The 18,757-nt window shown below is 42.0% G+C and overlaps 1 protein-coding gene across 1 annotated transcript in view; it reads right to left on the reverse strand.

Annotated features, from left to right (window-relative positions):
* LOC108800068 (eukaryotic peptide chain release factor GTP-binding subunit ERF3A) overlaps positions 1-18,757 on the reverse strand; it is a 219,248-nt gene that overhangs the window by 149,479 nt on the left and 51,012 nt on the right. The window contains exons 6-10 of the mRNA XM_018572010.1: positions 16,269-16,490; positions 13,800-13,894; positions 12,777-12,918; positions 7,203-7,221; positions 1,696-1,773 (exon numbers count right to left, since the gene is read on the reverse strand). Of these exons, the coding sequence (XP_018427512.1) occupies positions 1,696-1,773; positions 7,203-7,221; positions 12,777-12,918; positions 13,800-13,894; positions 16,269-16,490 (556 nt within the window). The remainder of the gene's footprint in view (positions 1-1,695; positions 1,774-7,202; positions 7,222-12,776; positions 12,919-13,799; positions 13,895-16,268; positions 16,491-18,757) is intronic.

The following is an 18,757-nucleotide window of genomic DNA, read 5'->3' on the forward strand; positions in this document are numbered from 1 at the left end:
CAGATCAATTGGGCTGATATAGCAGCAAATGATCCGAGATCACCAGTAGCCAGACATATAATTCAGTCTCATGGTAGTAAAACTCAGGGACTCCGCTTCTTTGTCCTTGACCGTGTGCATAGATCAAATTGTGGCGGAGATTGGGATAAATCCTTATTACAGCGAGAATGTAGATGGATACACCTTACCAAATCCCATAAAGAACCAGGCATACAATTACACGATTAGTTTTAGTTTTTTTGTGAATCAAGTCCCATTCTAGCATGTTTATACATCTATACGAGGTCCATAGTGGTGCCATCTGATTGAGGAGATAATATATAACATGCAAAATAATGCATCAATTAGTGTTATTGTATTGATGAGTTTATAGGTTTTTTTTCTATAACAGTGACCCCATGCAGATGGCTCCAGTGGCCCTTTCGTAAATAGTTCCAATGTATTGCATTATAAAAACTAATTATACTTTGAAAGAAATATATTAACTATTATTGTATAATCTGTGGAAAGCAAATAGATATAACTCGTGTTTCCTGAGGGTGAATGGAACACAGAGTAATTACCAGCATGATTGATGTGTCTTATTTTGGATTTAAACCACCTGGCACGAAGTAGCGCAAACTACGCCCCTCTGATAAAGCCCCGGCTGGGGAGAAACGGTTGGTGTCAGGTGATATATATCTCCCACGGGTTTACCAGCTATTCATTCAATGCTTCACTATTTCACACTTATGGAGATGTAACTTGGACAAGATCATTGTTCCCTGGATGCATAGGATAAAGGGAGTCTCTCCTGTTTGTGTGTGTTAACAAAATACGGATTTGCTTTGATTGCTACTACATACTTGTGATACTTGGATCGTTCGTTTACAAATAGAAACAAGGAATCTGTGAATAGTGTTTTACATCAGAAAATTATGTATATCTTGCTGCACTCCTTAGCGGATCTCCTGGAAGATAGTAGATGCATGGGTGCTCGCAGTGACCAAGGAGGCACCGTGAAAACATATGAAAGGGTAAAGGATGTCAAAAGCACACCAAGCTGATACTCAGCAAATGTCCATTTTAATGACAAACATTGCCATTCAATAGCAAGTACTTTCGGGGCCTCGCAGGGTCCCCCTCATCAGGCTCAGAAGCCTGATTACATCCTTTACCATTTCAGTGTTTTACGTCATAAACACCTGCTGTAATGCTTGATCCATAGCGGATTCTGATGCCTTTGGAGGTCCATATATGTTCACTAGATTCATCATGTTTTATGGATAGCCGAGTGTAATAACATCTTTAAATGCTGTTTTAATGTATTTTTTTCATATATCCAATAAATTATATACTTTTTTAGTAAATAGATTTATAGTTGCATGATTGGTATTGTGGTGGGATCTCCTTTAAAGGGGACATGTGGTCATATATTTACCCTGATCTTACCTTTCCCGTAAGATAAGTATGCAGCCAGGAGAGAGACCCACTGAAAGAGTAAATTAATCCCGCCCACACCCTCCCCAGGTTCAGCTTTAGCTAAATTTACACACCCAAAAAAACAGGTGATGGCCAAGCAGCCTATGCTCCTGGTCTGATCTGAATTTCAATATACAACCTAGATATGTCAGCTGGCCCCTACCTTGTCCACCATAATGCTGACAAAACAGGATAGAAAAGAATATTATTAAAAAGAAAATCAACAAATCTTACCAGGTTTCTCGGTTTTTCTCTTTTGCTTCCCTTTCATATTTCTCAAGTGTCCGTTTGTCAACCATACCAGTTAAAAACCTGAATATGAAGGCAGAATTCAGTATAAGACAAATTGCCACACTAAATTGCTATAGCTTGAAAGAATGGACACGTATATTGTATTCAGTTCGTATTAATATAGTTGCTGAAATATTCTATGAAACCAAGCAGCCGTATTCAGTACAAAATGTATACCACATAACCACAATAAATCACTAAAGTAAAAGCCTTGCAGTAAACAGTGAAATACAGCGAACAATGGGCTTTTAGTAGTCTGATTAGGTAGGGTATAGATGGTTAGGATTCTGAATGAATGCAATAGATTCCTAAAGGTTTGTTCAACTTCCTAACAGTTGATGCAGTAAAACCACATTAACGGTTGACCACAGTTAGGAAAAAAATTTAAGGAGCATGTTGGAAAATTTCTCCATCTAATGAAATTCTAACAGTGAATGTGTTTTTTGTTTTGAAAAATCAATTACAAAAATCAAATAAAAATCAAATAAAAAGGGGGGTGCATGCGCGCGGCTGCCTGAAAGGATGTGCTCTGAGGAACCTCCGTACCAGCAGGGGAGAAATCTCCTGTTTTTCCCCTCAACTGGTTGATATTCCGTCTGAGCACCTTCACGGTTTTGTTCCTTAACTCTTTCGATGCCGTTTGAGGTCAGCCATGGTCTTTCACAGTGCTAAGAAATGCAATAAATCATCCACGCGGACCCAGGGAATCGGATATGGACTATGCCTCACAGCCTTTCCCCAATCTCTTGAAGAAGTCCGAGGCTATGCTTCATAAAGCTCTAGATCAGAGAGGTCCCATCGGTTAACAGATCAACTCACAAAGAAGATTCTGGACATAAGCCAACGCACCTCCACCCTCGAATGTTGATGCCATGATCTTACTACAGTGGTTGAAGGCCACATCAGACTTAAAGCGAGATGACGCTTCATTCCCTGCTCAAAGATTACGTTACAACATTCGGTTTCGGGGCTTACTGGAGTATATTACCGTTCTGCAATCTTCTGTCACGGCACTCTTTCTGGAATTGGCCCCAAAGCTCCCAATTAACCAGCTGAAAATGGATCGTGTGCACCATGCCCTGAACCCCCCGGCACTCTGGGTGGTCCTCTGAGGGATGTCATTGTTTGGCTACAGACTAAGGAGAGACTCTTGCAAGCGGCTCGAGTAGGTTTCTTTATCCTTCTAAGGCCATTCGTATCAGTCTGTTGACTTGTCACTGCTCACCATCTCTAAAGGGTCGGGCCTAACGACCTTTCCTACAACTTCTTCAAGATCACGATATCCGCTACCGCTGGGACTTTCCATTCAAGCTTATCTTTACTCACTGCAGCCGTCAGCACATTGTCAATACGCCTGCAGCGAAGGCCTGCATGTTGTCACTGCGGCTCCACAGTCCACGAGGGTCTCCAGATGATTGTCGCTCAATTTTTCCAGGTCAGTCCTTCCCTGCCTCCAGCGTCTCCTAACACTACCTCTGTGCCCCATCGTCCTCGGGTCGCTTTGTAGATGGACCATCACTTTGAGGATCCAGGCTGAGTGGCCTTTCTTTGCCTTTTCTTAGCTACCATTGTTAAATTAGGTTTGCCTCTATTTTTTTCTTGTAACAATGTTGCCTTACTACTGTTTTAATGTGTTACCGGACACCTTTTGCCATTGCCAGCCCCTGAGGGGTGCTGTAGCTACATGGGCCATTGGCCTTATCCTGTGAGGTGTTCCCTGATAACTCAGTTTACGGTTGTCTCCCCGGCTGGGGTACCTTGCTTACCCCCTAGTGACCTCGTTCGCTGGGTGTTAGTGACCATGGGGGGCCGGAGGTCTGGCTCTTTCGGCTGGGCCCCCTTCACTTGTTAGTGGAAACCAATTCTGTGGAAGAATATTGCGGTGATTCGCGAGTCCTTATTTGTATATTTGTTCCTGTCCTTGTTTTACTAGTGTTTTGTTTGTGTGCCCCTTTTCCCTGCTGCTGACTCTCCCCCATTCCTATCCTTTTTTTTCCTGCTTTTGTTTTTCCTTTCACTGCCACTATGCCTTTTATTGTAGCCTCTGTGAATGTCCAGGCATTTCAATTTTTTCAATCTCTCCATGCGGACGTACTCTGTCATCAGGAGACCAGATTTTTCACATGACACCACCCCAAAAATTTTTAATTCTCTGTTCTTCCAACATTATGTGGCTACAGCCTCTACAAGACAACATAGCATTTTTCTATTGCGTTCCAGCGCTCAGCTCATTTTTGGTATAAACGAGAGATTAAAGATCCAGAGGGGCGTTCTCATTTTGGTGGTTTTCTATTATGCCCCAAATTCCGGCCAATTGGGCTTTTTTCGACATCTCCTTAATGTGCTTATGAGGGCTTTTAGATACTTTGTGGTGACAAATTTGGTCACCTACCCACACATTGATAGTCCTTCGAGCACATCCCCCTGTAGAGTTGAATTGTCTTGTTCTAAATCATTTTGTGATCTGTTGGCCCAGTACCACCTGGAGAGAGCTTCATTTCTCTAAATCCGATTTCCCGTTCTTTTCCTCCCCCCACAACTCTCCCTCTCTCGCATGGATCATGTTTTTCTTTTTCACACTGTACTTTCATCTATCCTCGGGACACATATTGTCCCCACTCTCTGGACGGACCCATACTAACTTGCTCACGTTGCATTCTTTTTCGTCTAGGTCCCCAGGAGCGTCTTCTCTCCTCCCCTCCTCCTGGACCTCAGCGCCCTATTGTTGGAACATTTTTATTCGTATTTTTCATTTGTAGTCCTTTGCCTGGCATGGGGTAGCCCAGCAACGGAAGCGTACACACAATCTGCAACATGCAGCCGCCTGATATCCCCAGACGGGGACAGTGTACTTCCAATTGTGCTCCAACAACACTGACTGGTCCCCATGGCAACCCATGACACGGCCACACATACAGTTGCGCTGCCGCCTAATCTCTCTACTCGCTCGTCTGTTCTGGCAGCCTTTTAACCTTTATCTTCTTCCATCTGGCTCCCTGGTGAGTGTCCTTCTACATCTGATTTTGCATATGGTAGTCTGTGTGTATGTACTACTCTATTTCTCCGCACTTCTACATGTCAGTGGTGTATTTTTCATTGTTTTGATTTTTCTATTTGTTTTAATTTCTGGCGGGCTGTGACATCTGGGGGAGGTGCCTAAGCATTATGTAATGATGTGGGGGTATATACAGTATACAAGTTCTTGTATTTCACTCTGTCACTATGTCTGCCCTGATGAAGGAAACCTTCATGGTTCCGAAACGTTGGCTATTAAATACAAGTGACATGTTTCCTCAAAAAAAAGAACATTTGGATTTATTTCATCCCATGAGTGCTGGTGATCCTCATTGCTGGTTTGTTTTTTTTCTCGATATACGCACGGCACCATCCGTGGACATCACTACAAACACAGCCAATGGCTTATCTTATTAGGTTTACCTCTCACGTGTCTGGGATCGAGATAGGGGGATACCATCATAAAATGTGTCCATTTACGGGCGATGTCCTGTTGTGTCTTTCTAAACCATTGATCTCTCTTCCCTTGATCTCTCTCCCTAATCTTTTGCATATTCCTTCGTATTTTGAACGTGTCTCATGCTTACAGGTCAATCAGGCGTAATCGAGAGCCTTTAACGTCTCCTTGCCCCGAAAGAACTCGCTGCCTTGTTGGGCCCCCCATAAAATCCCGCATCTGGGGGTCATGCTCACTGCCTTTTACGATACGTTGTATCAGGACAATTTCCCTTCGCTTTTTAACCAATTGCGTGATCTGCGGTCCTCTTAGCATCATAATATTTTGTGGCTGGGAAGAATATCTGCTGTGAAAATGTCCCTGATATTCAGCTTTGTTTGGTGTCAACTGCGGCCTTTCGTACCAAAGCTTCCTTCTCTTACCTCCGTGAGCATTTTCGTCTCGCTTCAGGGGAGATTTTCCGTCATCTCCAAATCAAGCACTATCTTCACACTCTGCGGCGCCATTTTCCAGACATCTCTACACGAATGGCATTAGGACCTTCACTCCTCGAAGTCATCTCCCTTTCGTACTCCCTCCTCCTAGCTCCTCTACAGTCAGCCTTCCTATGTTGGTCATTGGGAGTCAGGGGTTGTGGCATTGGACAAGAGTTGGTAGCAGATGTCGGCCTCTACCTCTAAGAGTTCCACTTCCGTGTCGGTATTGGAAACCAAACCATGTATTCAGGGAAGCCTATCCTACCTCAACCTAACCACTCAGCCATCACGTTCTCAAACAATTCATCCCCACACAGCAACCTCCTCATGTATCACTTCCCCCCTCCCTTTTAGATTGTAAGCCCTCATGGGCAGGGCCCTCCTTACCATATGGTCTTGAATTGTATTGTAATGTCTTCATTATATTGTAAAGTGCTGCGCAAACTGTTGGCGCTATATGAATCCTGTATAATAATACATTGCTCCTCAGGTGGTGCCTGGTTCCCCAGCAGATCTCTAAGGCTTTTCCCCTTCTTCATGTTTTAGGGGCTGTCACAACGTGGGAACTTTTGCACACATTTGCTGGGATTGCCCGATTGACACCTGCTTTTGGTCTAAGATTTTCACTAGGATACATGTGGTATTTGGTTTTAACCCTTCAAAAGTCATCATATTGCTCTCTTTAATCAGAAACCAAGGGAAGTCACAGTCAATTTAAATTACTGTTGTACATTTTTACTGGAGCTAGAAAGGCGATTGCGAGATCTTGGAAGACGCCCTCCCTAATTTCCCTTAAGCCGTTATTTTGCTATGTCACAGGTTGTTTTATTTTTTTTTAAATCACAGCATCACAGGACAACACCCTGGCTAACTGCTCGACTGTCTGGGATCGATGGATTGCTGTTTTCCCCTGAAGATTTTGATCATGGCACCATGTTGCTTTGATCATTTGTCTCCTGCTCCTGTGGCCATGGAGAAGGTGGGAGAGATGCAGCTTTGTTGTGATTTTCCCACATTTCCTTTTGTGCTGCCCTGTCTGTATTGCTTCCCCATTTTTCCCTTGACTGTTTATATATTTCATGCTGGATGACTTGTTTCTGATGCACTTTATGCAATATTGCATTGTTTTTCAATAGTTTCTCTCCCCAACATGTGTTGGGCTTCCCCTTTTCTTTTGTGTGTATTTAAAAAACAAAAACATTTCCGAAAAGGTTTATTGCACTCAAAAAATTAAAATCAAGCAAAATTGCAAACGGCAATTATCAAGCCTATTACCAAACATTCCGATGGGATTTTTCGTGCAAACGTTCATGCGAAGATCTACCCGTGCATACCCTACATTACTCACAGCCCTATCAAGCTTTTCTCAGGCATGTGACAGGGTGCTATATAATCAAAGTGGCCAAGCCCCTGGAGGCTAAGTAGGGCCTCTAATGACTGAGTGGATATGCAAAGACTAAAGATTACCACAAATATTTTCTGGAAATCGTAGATCTACTTACATTATTTGTCCACCAATGGCTACTCAAAAGCAAAACAGCCCATAAAAGAATTTACACAATTACAGGAAACTTGTATCCATCTGGGCAATTAGAAGTAAATTAAAGTATTTTCCCTGGATGCTTAAATTTCATGCAGCAGAGTCATTGTGAAGGTAAATATGGTAGTGTAAGTAAATTCAAATTGACAACAACCCAGGTTTGACATATAGTAGCTACTTGCAAGAAGGCAGTTTTTAGGATTTTCCTCTGTCCCCACCCCCATTCTCTTACAGTACGTCTAAAGCTTTTTTTTTTTTTAAGTTTTAGATGGCGAAAGAAACAGGAAGCAGGCTGATATATTTTAAACATTCCCTACTGTATTTAAAATGAAAACGTAGTTGGTCTCTCCTGTAAAATATTTTTCTTGGATTAAATTAAAGGGACAAGGCTATTCAAGTAGATTGGGTTATATGCTGCTGTCTTCAGGAGATTGGACACCTGCAAACAGAGCAGTAAGACAGCACAGTATAAAAACTCACACTTCCAGCATGCCTCAGATCAGTTAGCAGCAACAATAGGAGTGCATCATAAGAACAAAGGGGAGGGACCCGTGTCTTGAATAGATTCCAAGGAAAGCATTTTACAGGTAAAGGGAAAATGCCTATTTTTGTAGGGCTTGTTTACACCATCACGTTATGCTAAATGCACAGAATCCATGTGTTTAGCATGCAATTGCACAGCATATCGCCAACTACATGCACTGGGAAAGATAACATAGAAGGAACAAATACAGGATTAGATAGTGGCCTCACTCTAGTCAACATAGTAAACATAGTCAAAGTAGTAAATCAAGCCAATATAGAGAGCATACTAAATGTAGTCAATAAAGTAAATCTAATTGCCCAAGGTGATCCAAGTAGGAATGGACCAACCGTAACAGGTACAATTAAAATTAGTAGTGGGGAGCAAGGAGGGAAACAAACATTTAACCAGTAAATGTACAAAAATTAAATGTTCACCAACGCTAGAAGTCTAGCAAATAAAATAACAGACCTTGAAGTTATGTTACTCGAGGAGGATGACTACGATATAGTAGGAATAGCAGAAACATGGTTAGATGGCACACATGATTGGGCTACTAACATAGAAGGGTACCACCTGTTCAGGAGGGACAGGCTGGCATTATGCACATCCCTGATATCGCGTCAGCTGGTGGGGATGATGTGGAATGGTTATGGCTAGAACTAGATAGAAAGAACCCTAACCGTAAACTTATTGTGGGTGTCTGTTATAAACCTCCAAATATAGGGGAAGAGGAGGAGGAGGCCCACCTACAATCCCAAAACAGAAATAGCGGGGAAACAAGGTAATGTTGTGGTAATGGGAGACTTCAATTACCCAAGCATAAACTGGGCTAATGGAACTTCCCAAATCGGCAAAGGCTGCCCGTTTTCTTAATATGTTGCGAGACAATTTCATGGATCAGATGGTTGCGGTCCCGACTAGGGAAAATGCCATTTTTAGATCACCAATAATACAGAATTAATTGAGGATACTGTAATCGGGGAGACACTGGGCAATAGTGATCACATGGTGATTGCTTTCAATATTGGGTGCAAGGAAGGGAAGGAAGGGTGTTGGGCGGACGAGAAGCTTAAACTTCAGGAAGGCAAACTTTGATAAACTACGCAACATAGTGGGTGAAATCGAATGGGAAAACTTATTTGATAAACTAAACTTTGACCAAAAGTGGGACTGTTTCTAGAACAAATTAAAAAATGCTATTACCAGGTGTATACCGCTGGGTAACAAAAGTAAAAGATCAAAAACAAAGCCAATATGGCTAAATAAAACGGTAAAACAATACATTAAGGAAAAAAAGTAGCATTTAGTAAGTATAAAATGGAGGGGACAGAATTGGCATTCAAAAACTACAAAGAATTTAATAAAAGATGTAAACTGGCAGTGCGGGCAGCTAAAATTGAATGTGAGAAACATATCACCTGAGTTAGTAAAAATAACCCCAAATTTTTTTATCAGTACATAAACAGTAAAAAGGGGAGAAAGGTACAGATAGGCCCAATAAAAGGACATAAATAGGTCGTTATTCACAAACGACAGGGAAAGGGCGGAGGCGTTAAATACTTCCTTCTCGTCGGTATTCACAGAAGAAACAGACGGGTTTAATGTACATGAAAAAAACAAAAAATTTAACAAGGAATACACCTGAGTGGTTGACGGAAAGTGGGATACAACATAGGCTTAAACTACTAAATGCAAATAAAGCATTAGGACCAGATAATCTACATCCCAAAAGGTACTCAAGGTACTGAACTCAAGGTACTGAACAAGGAGATAACGGGACCATTGTTCCTCATTTGTAAGGAATCCGTAATGGCTGGTAGAGTGCCAAGTGACTGGCGAAGGGCTAATGTGGTTCCTATATTCAAAAAAGGGTCAAAATGCCAACCGGGGAACTATAGACCAGTTAGTCTGACATGCATAGTATGTAAACTATTAGAGGGAATTATTAAGGATTACTTAGTGGAATTGGTCAGGGAACAGGGCATAATAACCAACATGCAGCACGGATTTAGGAAGGATCGTTCTTGCCAGACCAACCTGCTGACCTTTTACGAAGAGGTAAGTAGAGATCTGGATGGGGGGGAGGCCGGTGGACGTAGTATATCTGGACTTTTCCAAAGCATTCAATACGGTGCCACATAAACGCTTGTTATACAAGCTAAGAGCTATAGTCATAGATGAATTAGTCTGCACGTGGATAGAAAACTGGCTACAAGAACGTGCACAAAGAGTATCAGTTAATGGCACCTTTTCAAAATGGGAGGAGGTCAGGAGTGGCGTGCCCCAGGGTTCTGTGCTGGGTCCAATGCTTTTTAACCTATTAATGATATCGGGAAGGGAGTGAGTAGCCATGTCTCATTGTTTGCTAATGATACAAAAATCGGGAGGGTAATAGACAAGGATTCAGACATTGCAACATTACAGGAGGACCTTGAGAAAATCAGGGAGTGGGCAACTGTATGGCAGATGAAGTTCAATGTCGATAAATGTAAGGTAATGCACCTTGGAGTTAAAAATAGGCAAATGGACTATTCACTTATGGGTGTGCCACTAGAGAAGTCGGAAACGGAGAAGGATTTGTGGGTCATTATAGACCGCAGACTGAATAGCTTGCAGTGCCAGACTGCTGTAAACAAAGCAGAGTCCTGTCTTGCATTAAGAAGGGAATGTATTGCAGGGACAAGTCTATAATTTTGCCACTTTATAGATCACTGGTTCGGCCACATATGGATTATGCGGTCCAGTTTTGGTCACCAATACTCAGAAAGGATGTCCTTGAGCTAGAAAAAGTCCAGAGGAGGGCAACCAAACTTGTTAAGGGGTTCGAAGACCTGAACTATGAAACAAGTTGTTAAAATTAAATATGTTCTCTTTGGAGGTTAGGAGACTAAGGGGGGACATGGTCTTCATGTATAAACTATTTAAGGTGACCGCAACATTATTAACAAACTTTTTACGGTTAGCTCCATAACAAAGACCAGAGGGTACAACCAAAAATTGGTGGAAAAAAAATTCCAACACACAGGGCGCAAGGGGTTGTTCAGTCAGAGCGGTTAAGGTCTAGAACTCGCTGCCGCAGGAAGTGATCTCAGCTAAGAGTGTGGAATCATTCAAAAAACTCCTGGACGAGTTCCTTGGAGACCATAACATACAGGGGTACAGGTACGCCTAAGAGCAAAATCCCACATGGACTAATACACATGCACATACCTGCTCAAACATAAATGCATACACAATAGGTTGGACTTGATGGACTTATGTCTTTATTCAACCTCAAATACTATGTAACTATGTAACACTGGTGCATGGCATTAGCATTCATTTTAAATGGCACAACATACATCCCAGTGGTGACCTATGAAATTTGCAAGCAACCTTCGGGAGAAATGCTTGGTCTGTTTTTAAAACAACCCCGTCTTCAAAAATTGTTAGAAAGGGATCTCTAATAGAAAGGGCCTGTAATTCACTGACCTTACGTGCCGAGGTAAATCGCTACCATAAATACAGATTTCTGTGTAAACAACCTAATAGGAAGGCCAAAGGATCAAAAGACGCTTTTTCATCAGACCTTGCAGTACTAAGGATAGGTTCCACCTTGGAACAGTACAACAGGTGGTTGGCCTAATCCTACTCAGGGCTTTAAAAAAATCTAGCTACCAGCTGGTCGCGTGCTAAGGTACACTGTAAAAAAAAAAAAACATTGTTCGCCCCCTCCTTAAGGAAATCAAAAATAGCTGGAATACCTGTTAGATTTATTTCTCCAGGAACAAAAGGTTTTTCATACCTTACCATAAATCCTTCTAGTGACTGGCGTCCTACTCAATAACAATGTACTGATAACCTGAGAGGAGAGACCTTTCTAATTAAGATCTCTTCTTCAGATAAACAGTCAGGGAGAACCTGTCCACTTGTGGATGCAGCACTGGACCCTGGAACAGCAAATGAGGGCGGTCTGTTAAAACTAACATAATTGTGAACCAAGCTCTCCTGGGCCAGAATGGTGCTATTAGAATCAGTTCCATGTCTTCCAGTAGAAACGTCTGCAGTACCCTGGGAATCAAATTGAAGGGTGGGAAGGCGTAAAAAAGACGGAAATCACATGGATTTGACAGAGCATCTATTGCCACTGCTTCGTCCAATGGATTCAAAGAAAAGAAGCGATCCAACTCTGTGTTCACTTGGGTTGCAAAAAGATCTACCTGCGGACGACCCCATGTTAGAGCAAGAAAGTTGAGCACTTCCTGGTTCCGGCTCTATTCGTCTTGAAGAAGCTGGCATCGGCTCAGGAAGTCAGCCAAAAAATTCTGAATACATTTCGGATGGATTGCCTTGAGTGAAAACAGATGTCTCTCTGCCCAGAAAAAAATGTCCTTGGCTAGTGTCTGTAGCAGCGGACTCCTAGTCGCACCCAGCTTGTTTAAATAAAACACCATGGTCATATTGTCAGAGAGGTTCAGCAGATGCTGATTCAAGAGACTCTTGAAAGGCCCCTATTGCATTCTGAACTGCTTTCAGCTCCCTCCAGTTTGAAGACATCCTCGATTCTTCTCGAGACCACTTCCTCTGAGCCACCCGACTTTCCAAGTGCCCCCCCAAGAACTTACATCTGTGGTTAGCCTTATGATAGGCTGGACAGACCATTTAAGACCCCCAGAAAGGGACTTCCGGTCTCTCCACCACCAGACTTCTTCTCACAGAATGGGGCAGCAGGACCATAGCATCTAAAATTGTCTAGGGAACAATTGCACTTCAGGAGGAAACGCTGAAGGGCTCACTGATTACATTTTGCCCACCTGACCGCTGACGAGACGTCATCAGCCCTAAGATTGGCATAATCTCCCACAGTGATACTGCTTGATTTGTCTGTAGACCTCTGACCGCTGAACAGAGTTTTAAAATTTTGTCTTCTGGGAGCAAGGTTTTTTTGTTCAACCGTATTTAACACGTAACCCAAAAATGTTGCCAACTGGGAAGGCACCAGATTGGATTGTTGAAAAATTATAATCTAACCAAGACCCTGCAACCATTCTTGGGTGGTCTCCAGGTCCTTCACGCATTGGGCTACCGAATTGTCCGACAGAAGAATGTCGTCCAAGCATGAAATAATGTTGACTCCCCGCAGACTTAATGGAGCCAGAGCTTCCCCTAGAATCTTTGAGAAAATTTGAGGGGATGAAGATAGGCCGAATGGAAGGGCTCTGAACTGATAATGAAAAACCCTCCGTCCAATTCTGACTGCGAGGCGCAGAAACACGTGACAGGACCTAATGAATGGGAATGTGCAGGAAAGCATCCCTCAGGTCAAAGGTTACTAGAAAACAATTCTTCGGCAAAAGGTTCCTGACTTGAAAAAATGTAATCCATTCGGGAACCTTTTGTATCTTATCACCAGATTTAGGAGCTTCAGATTGAGAATCGATCTGTACTTCCCTAAAGACTTCTGCACCACAAAAACATGTGAGTACAGACCCAGGCCTTGCTCCTTCTCTGGTAGCTGTATAATCATTCCCTGATCCACCAGGTCTCCCAAGAGCAGGCAAAGGGCATTTGCTCTGGCTGAACTCCTTGGAAGATCCGTAATCATGAAACGATGAGGAGGGGGAACCATCGCACTCCAACCTGTACCCTTCTTCTATAATGCCCAAGATAAACTGGCTGGATGTTCCCCAATCTTCCTCCCATGAAAGGACAAGAGTCATTGTGGTTTAGGTAACTGGGTGGGAGGATTAGTGAGAATACCCCCTTGCCCCTACCCTTATGTCCTGTCCAGTGCTTCTTAGGTTGCTCTTCTTTATTCTGTATCTTGTTACGGGGACCCTTTAAAAAAAACTGACGAAATGGCTTATTTTTCCTTTCAGGAACAGCTTTTTTCTTATCCGCTGTCCTCTTCAAAATATTATCTAGTTCTGGCCCTAAAAGGTGGTCCCCACTAAAGGGAAGATTACATAAGCGAAATTTAGAAGCTGTATCTCCCTCCCACGCTTTTAATCAAAGCGCTCGTCGGGAGGAGTTCACCAAGGCTGCTGATCTCACCAACATCCTGAAGGAATCGGCAGAAGCATCCACGATAAAGCCAACAGCTTTGAAGAGCATCAGGAGAGATTCTGAAAGCCGTTTTCTAGGCGTACCTGCTAGCAAATTACTCGAGTTGTGATAACCAGAACTCCAGGTTTCTGGCCACACAAGTCGTTCCTAAGGTTGGTTTCAAATTTGTGATTGTAGAATCCCAAGTACTTTTTAGCAAAATCTCTGCCTTCTTGTCCATGGGGTCTTTTAGAACCCCCATGTACTCAAAGCCAAATCGGACTTCCTGGAAATCTTAGACAACGTAGCATCTTTTATCGGTACTTTTATCGGTACTTTATCAGGCTGCAAGGTATGCAGAGAAGTGGCAGGATCCATGTCTAAGGAGCGACTGCGACCCCCGCGTTTTTCACAGTGGACCTGTAATCACGCTGCTAGCACCATGCAAGGCCACTCCCACTTCCCCTACGCCAAAACGAGGCCTGGAACGCAAGATCTCGGCCCCCGAAGTGACGCCGCTCACACCGATAATGACCTACGCAGTCATCAGGTCCGGCCGTGGAGAGAATCCCAGAGCCCTTCAAATGCAGCAATCTTCCGAATTAGACCCCCGCAGGAAGGGCTCAGCCAATAGAGCGACGGCACCCCCGGTACTGGCGCATCCCACACTGAAAAGTCAGGCTGATCCACACAAGGAGGTAAACCTCAGGCAAATATTGCCTGATGGAGGCTTCCTCAGCGTTCCAGTGACACGCTCCCCAGTTTGACTGAGGAAACACAAAGACTGAGGGAATGGAGATGAGACGGGCCTTTCAAAGGCTAGTGGTGACATGATTCCTGTAGCTTGGGGAGGAGATTCCATCTTGTGATGCTGTCCTGGATGACGTTGATGGGAAAAGATATTGTTATCCCTTTAGGTTTACCTTTACAATAGTGGCATTGTTCTACTGATAAAAGCCTGTTTACTGAGCTTAACAGCTCAAGCTCAGATTTGCACAAGTGCCGCAAAAGTGACTAATCAACCCTCTTTTCTGTGTTCGGATGTACATCTGCAGGTTTTATTAACCACCCTAGGACCAAAGCAGTTTTCTTCATTATTCAACCATACGTTAAAATATGAATTATTGGATAGAAAATTACTTTAAACCCCTAAACAATTATATATTTTATGAAAGCCGAGGCCCCGTAGAATAATAAAATGGTAGCTGAATTTGTTTATGATGCACAACATTGATTCTTAGTGCACACAAATAGGGTCATGTTGAGAAAATAGATATCTAACATGTCAAGCTTTAAAGTGACAGAGTTGAATCTTAAAAATGCATTCAAGTACCTTAATTATTAAAGTAGATTTGTGCATCCCTCGGCTGTATATCCTCAAATCATCTCCAAATTGGTGCCGACACTGTCCATTTTTCTGGAGGGTGGCTACTTTTGTTCTCCATGGTCGGCGAGTGCTTTAAAGTAGCCACCGCTCCAAGCACGCTCTAAGCATGGACTATAATCACACTTTTAGTTTACACATTTGTATTGAGATTGTAGTCCATCACAGGGGCAAGCTTGGAGCAGTGGCTACCTCACAACACGCACAGGGACCATAGAGAACAAAGGGAAAGACCCTCCAGAAGGACACACGTCCGCACGAATGTAGATAGGATTTAAGGATCTACAGCTGAGTGATGGACAAATCTGGATTTTTGTTAATAGGGTACTTGAATGCCTTTTTTAAATTTAACTTATGCGTTTAGGGATACTTTAAAACTGCACACACTAGGTCAATAGTGAAAAACTATGGTAATCAAAATTGTCCATAGGTGACACTTTAAAGCCCTTTATTTCTCATCACTTTAGTGTTTACAGTGAATTATGGCCCTAGAATTATTGCGCTCACTAACATACACAGCGATACCTATGCCATGAGTGGTATAACGCTGTTTACATACACGTGTTTTAAATGTTAATATTCTTTGATTAGTCAACTTAATTTTTATTTTACACAAATTTTAATCTAATTTTATTGATATCACAAGGGTGCTTCCGATGTCATTGCACTGGCAGGTGACAGGTTCTCTTTATGGAGACATTACCCCTAATGCCTCCCCTGCCCTCCAATGCAGACAATCAAACACAAGATTATTCTTGATCGTCTGTTTATCCAGCATTTCAGCCAGCCTGACAACTTTAACTCTGATGTCTGGCAGAACACACACAGTACACTACTTAAAAGAACTCCCCCGCTCTAAAATCGACACCAAAGTTATGGCTGCAGTAGCAACCATGATCTTAGTATAACCACTTCAAGATAAGTATGTACATCCTATGGTCCTGAAGTGGTTAATTAGGAAAAATTAAGTTCTTTTTTTTTAAAACGGCTTCTGCTGGGTTCTCTTTAGAAAACTAAATGTTTTGTGATACCAGTGTCATGGCTGCTCACTGCGCGAGACATTTGTAAGAGTAAAAAAGTGAAAGCTGACATACCAACATGTCCAATGAAAACCACATTAACATGTTCTTTTTTGGGGGCGTCTGGAGGTGCAACAACAGTTTTGGGTTTTGTGATCTCCTCTTCCTCTTCGATTTCCTGAGCCACCTCTTCAGTGGACCCTCCATCTCCTAAGAAGCCACCTCCTGGTTCTGCTTCATTTGGTTCATCTTTGTGGTCCCAAGATTCTTCAGGAGACATTTCAGTCTCTCCATTTTCTATCATAAAAATGCAAGGTATAACATTAGACCAGTAAAACCGGGTCAACAGTACAAACATGTCTCTTAAACGTTGTATAGGTTTAAAGTTATTGTAAATCATGCAAACCATGTATGTGCATTTTATGCTCTCTACATTCCATAAAGTGGGTAGAGTTGGACGCATGTCTATATTATATATTGTATTGTACCGTTTTCTCAACATGAAATCATGTATGTATATACCATGCTATTTTTTACTATTCATATTTATACCATCTAATTAAAATTGATATCATGTTCTTGTACTGTATATGAATTTGCCTTTTCAAAGTCTATATTCCATATGATTGGTGATGTGTATGTATGTATATATATATATACATATATATATGTGTATATGTGTATATATATGTGTATATTCTTTGACATAGTTGTTTTAAGTCCCATTGATAATGATTGTGGTCTATGTATGCAATAGAAAGATATATACATAGATATATGGTATATGTGTATAATGGGAACCTGCTTGGTGCAAACTATGAGACTGCATCTAGTCTAATATAACTTCAATTTCATTGTATATACTGTGGATAGCACTAATTATCTGCCATGGGAGGATCCATCCTTTGATATGATCGCTTCCCCAGTGTTTTGCTAAATCCCTTTCCTTCTGTTCGTTTTTGTTTTTGCGCATGGGAGTCGTGGGTGCGTACTGGATGGCCTGCTTGCCGGGCCTCTTGGACCCTTATGGTCCTGGAGGCTCGGGAGATGCGCGCTTGCATCATCATGTGCGCGCGTCTCGGGGCTCTCCCATTTACGCACCGTGCTGCTCGCCGTGGCTCCGCCCCTTTGGGGGCGGGCCTACGGCGTGCAGCATTCATGGATAGCATATAAATGGCCGCCAATGCTGTCATTTCTTATGTGGCACTCGTGAGGAACACACTAAAAGCTGGCTATATTAGGTAACACACTTGATTCGCAGTTGAAGTCCCATTCTTTTATAATGGTATTGGAAACAGGCATTCACTTATTTTTTGGTATTTGGGCACCGTTTGTTATTTGCATTTGCACACTTTTGAGTGGTATCTTGAGTTTCACCCATGTAATTTTTCGTGGGTGTGCATGTTGCTTAGTGTGCACAGTCAAAAGTAATGCTCATTGAGCATTATGCATAGCTACTATACTACCTTGTACACACGTTTATGAGTATTTTGATAATTGAAGTATTAAGTCACAATTTTTTGATTAATTTCACCCGTTTATTATTCAGACAGACATAAATACACATCTTGCATATATTATGCTTCACCAGTATTTACTATCACTACCCATCATTATGAATATTATATAAATCAAACATGCTTTATATCACTACACACAATTTATTCACTTACTATTCTCGTTAAATCATTATTTTATTAATCCCTATTTGTGCCTGTTCAATACAAATCTCCTTTTCTGTTGCCCTCGATTGTTGTTGCTGCTTTGCTCTCCTGACACGATTCCCATGCGTGACTGCTTTTATTCGAATAGAGGGAAAACACACCTGAAAACACTCGGACCCCTCCCTTTCATGTAGTGGTGTCGATTGACGGTCCCTTTGGACTCCTCCATGTAAGCTTTGTTAATATCCATGATACCATAATGTGTGTTTATATATGCTTGTTCTATTTATGAATGCAGTCTCCAATTTGCCTCACATGGGTTCTCTCTTATTTAGGATATATAAATTCCCCTGAAGAGCCCATTAGGGCGAAACATGTCGGGTTTTATCTGAATGAGTCCTCTATTATGTCCTATTTTAAAAACAAATGTTGACTTGATGAAACACTTATACTGCATGTGAATTGGACCAATTATGTTTCAACTTTATTTATTTATTTCCAATTATGTAATAAACGAATTCATATTTTTATACAATTAGAGAGTTTATAGCATTTCTTAAAAGCCCCTCCCCTTTCGGTAATCACATACCTTAAGGTGGAATCTACTCCTTGTATTTTGTTTTAGTCAATCAATTCGGGGTGTGAAATCTTGCTCTCTTTGTTCCTGTTTTTTATTGCTCCAATACACGCCAACTAAAATTTACTTACAGTACAAACATTATGTCAAATGCCACTAAAACTTCTATTACAGCAGCTGTGTGAGATGACTGAGAACTTTTTTTTAAGTTCAGGAGACTATGGAACAGTAGATCGGAAAACACATTAGCTTGAATGTTGAAAAAGTATTTTTGTGCTCGCCGTAAAAATCCTTCTCTCCGTTCATTGAAGGACAGAACAGAT

This window comes from Nanorana parkeri, unplaced genomic scaffold (genome assembly GCF_000935625.1).
Source record: "Nanorana parkeri isolate BGI_ZX_2015 unplaced genomic scaffold, ASM93562v1 scaffold1899, whole genome shotgun sequence".
In the NCBI taxonomy this organism is placed as follows: domain Eukaryota; kingdom Metazoa; phylum Chordata; class Amphibia; order Anura; family Dicroglossidae; genus Nanorana; species Nanorana parkeri.